At 47.8% G+C, this 2,603-nt stretch overlaps 1 protein-coding gene across 1 annotated transcript in view; it reads right to left on the bottom strand.

Moving 5' to 3' along the window:
* Positions 1-2,603, bottom strand: part of LRRK1 (leucine-rich repeat kinase 1) — a 161,444-nt gene that overhangs the window by 91,014 nt on the left and 67,827 nt on the right. Inside the window, exon 3 of the mRNA XM_011965266.1 lies at positions 972-1,135. Coding sequence (XP_011820656.1) covers positions 972-1,135 — 164 coding nt within the window. The remainder of the gene's footprint in view (positions 1-971; positions 1,136-2,603) is intronic.

The raw sequence follows: 2,603 nt of genomic DNA, 5'->3' as shown, positions 1-2,603 counted from the left end.
TGCAAATAAAACATCCTTAAGGTATTTTCATGATAATAACCAATAAGAATCTCCCACAAGGGCAAAAAACGTGGTAAGGGCCCACTCCAATTGTTGCTGGCAGGGTTAATCTGTAGAAGATTTTTGGAAAACAGCTTGGCATGTACTCCAAAACTTTAAAAGTCCTCATATCCACATTCTCAATCCCCGCACATCTATGCTAAGAAAATAACATTACAATAAGAAAAGAACTCGGCAAAAACATTCAATAGAGCATCATTTATATTAGTAAGAAATGAGAAGCAATCCACATATCCAACCAAGATAAATAGCCGGGTGAATACATTCCCTGTAGATGGAATGTCATGTATCCACTGAAGGAGACGCCTATAAGGAATTTTTAATCATCTGGAAAATTATTAAAATAATATTATAAAAGTACAAGCAGCAGCTGCATAACCATATATGCAATCTGGTGGCATCTATATTAGAAACAACAACAACAACAACAACAGCAGCAACAATGTATGCTCAGATCGGCAGGCTGGAAGAAAATACAGCAAAACCGTTAAGTGGGTTTTAGGGTGTATTAGAAATTTGGTTACTTTTTTGTCCCACTTTTCCTACTTTTATGTATTTTCTACATTTTATTTTTCCAGCATGTGCTACTTTTTATAATGACAAAAAGCGTAAAAGAATACAGTAGGTTAAGTCTCTGGGTGGCATTTTGTTCTTTACATTTAAGTGACCCCACCCTTGTCCCTCAAAGCCCTCCCATGAAAAGGTGGCAGGGGCCTGCTTAGGTGATAGCAGACTGAGAAGTCAATTGGAAAGGAAAGGCGCCCACAAGTTTATATGCAAAATGAGGCATTTCCAGAACACAGTAAGAATGCTCATTACAGTTATGACAAGAACGAGAAAATCATCTGAGCGGTCACCTTCCTCCAGCCCAGGACTGCATTGGTGGCCGGAGGGGCAGGCACTCCCCCTACCTTTTCCAGCTGGGACGTGCACTGGTCGCAGGCCTCCTTGAGCAGGTCCCGGGCGCCGCCACGGTCTCCCTGCCTGTACGCGGCGCGAATGCCTTCCGTCCTCGGGGACTGCGCTGTAGGGTCACCGCCTGGCGTGGACGGTTTGCTGCCCATGTCCCCAGCACCTGCGTGGGAGGAAGCGCACACACAGCGTCACCGTCAACTGCCTGCGTGCTCTTGAGAATCATCGCAGAACACAGCAGAGGGATGTGCGGTCCATTGTACGATCGTGGGGGCTTCAGGAAGAGAAAGGCATGGCCCTGCAATGCTCCCTGCACTCGCCACCCCGCGACCTGCAACCCTGCCTCAGAGCCCTCCCGGGGCTGGTGCGAAGCGGGCTGTCTGCGAAGGCACCGGGCAGCGAGCACAGCTAGGAGGATTCTGCAGTGAGACTGCCACCTGGAGCCCTTCCAGGGCACTGGGGACAGCTGCCTGCGGGGGAGCAGCCGGGCTGACCTCACCGACAGCAGCGGAGGAGCAGGGGCTTTGGCGAGAGAGCTGGAGGTCTCAGCCAAACTGTCCTGCTGCTGTGCCCACAGGGGATAGAGTATTTAGTGATGGAAGAAAGACAGGCCAACTCCTGGGGGTGTGGAGATCTGGACGCTTTCCCTGCCTGCCTAGAAAACCCCACGAAGGGCGTGGGATTTAGAATCAGCAGCCCTCACTCCAGACCTGCTCTTGCACAAACGCGCTGCGTAACAATCTGGGACAACCCCCGAAACACTGGGCCTCGGGTCGCGCTGGTTCACCAGAGCACTGGGCTGCTCCAGGTCATCTGAGCACCTGGTGCCACTCGGAAGGAGAGGCCAGCCTTGCGGGAGGCCACGATCCAGCACCCGGGCCATTCAACAAAAGCGACAGTCATTTACTGAGCGGCCATGACGGGCCGAGCACTTGCTGGGTGCAGAAGGAGCAGAGGGAAACGACGGCGGCCTTTTGCCCTCCCTGAGCTTCCACTCTAGAAGGGGTTCACAGTGAGGGTCTGTGGACCCCGAAAGGCTAACAGGCTTCTAAAGTTTCCTGAACATCCTAAAATTGTACACAAAACTGGATGTGTGTGTGTACATTTTTCCAAGGACAAAATTCAAAACTTCTACCAGATTTCCAAAGAGGTTAGGGAACAACAGTAAAAAGCTTTCTCTCCATAGATATTACAGAAAAGACCGCAATGGATGAGGAGTTAAATTCTGATTGCGTGGAGTGACAGCAGAAATAGGTAAAGAATACTGTTGTGAAAGGTGATCATGCAAATTGGATTATTGTTTTTACACCCAACTAAAACAGAGCTGAGAAGCCAAGAAGAAAAAGCACTCCGGGCATGTAACATTACTCCAAAAATATAATTCTCTACAAGTCCGACTACTAAAAATGTCTACTACAACTAAAACCAGTTTTATCTAATAACTACTAAAACGACTCTAAAACTAGCTTTACCCACAACTGTCACTCACCCATCATAACTTGCCAACTCTCCAAAATCTTGCTAATACTAATACATTTTCTTGTAAAACACCCCTAACATTTCTCCTTTTTATTACAAAACTGCCAACTTTCTCTTTATTCTTCAAACATATCAACACTCTCTCTCTCTCT

This window comes from Mandrillus leucophaeus, unplaced genomic scaffold (genome assembly GCF_000951045.1).
Source record: "Mandrillus leucophaeus isolate KB7577 unplaced genomic scaffold, Mleu.le_1.0 Scaffold719, whole genome shotgun sequence".
In the NCBI taxonomy this organism is placed as follows: Eukaryota; Metazoa; Chordata; class Mammalia; order Primates; family Cercopithecidae; genus Mandrillus; species Mandrillus leucophaeus.
This window is presented reverse-complemented; position numbering and strand designations above follow the sequence as displayed.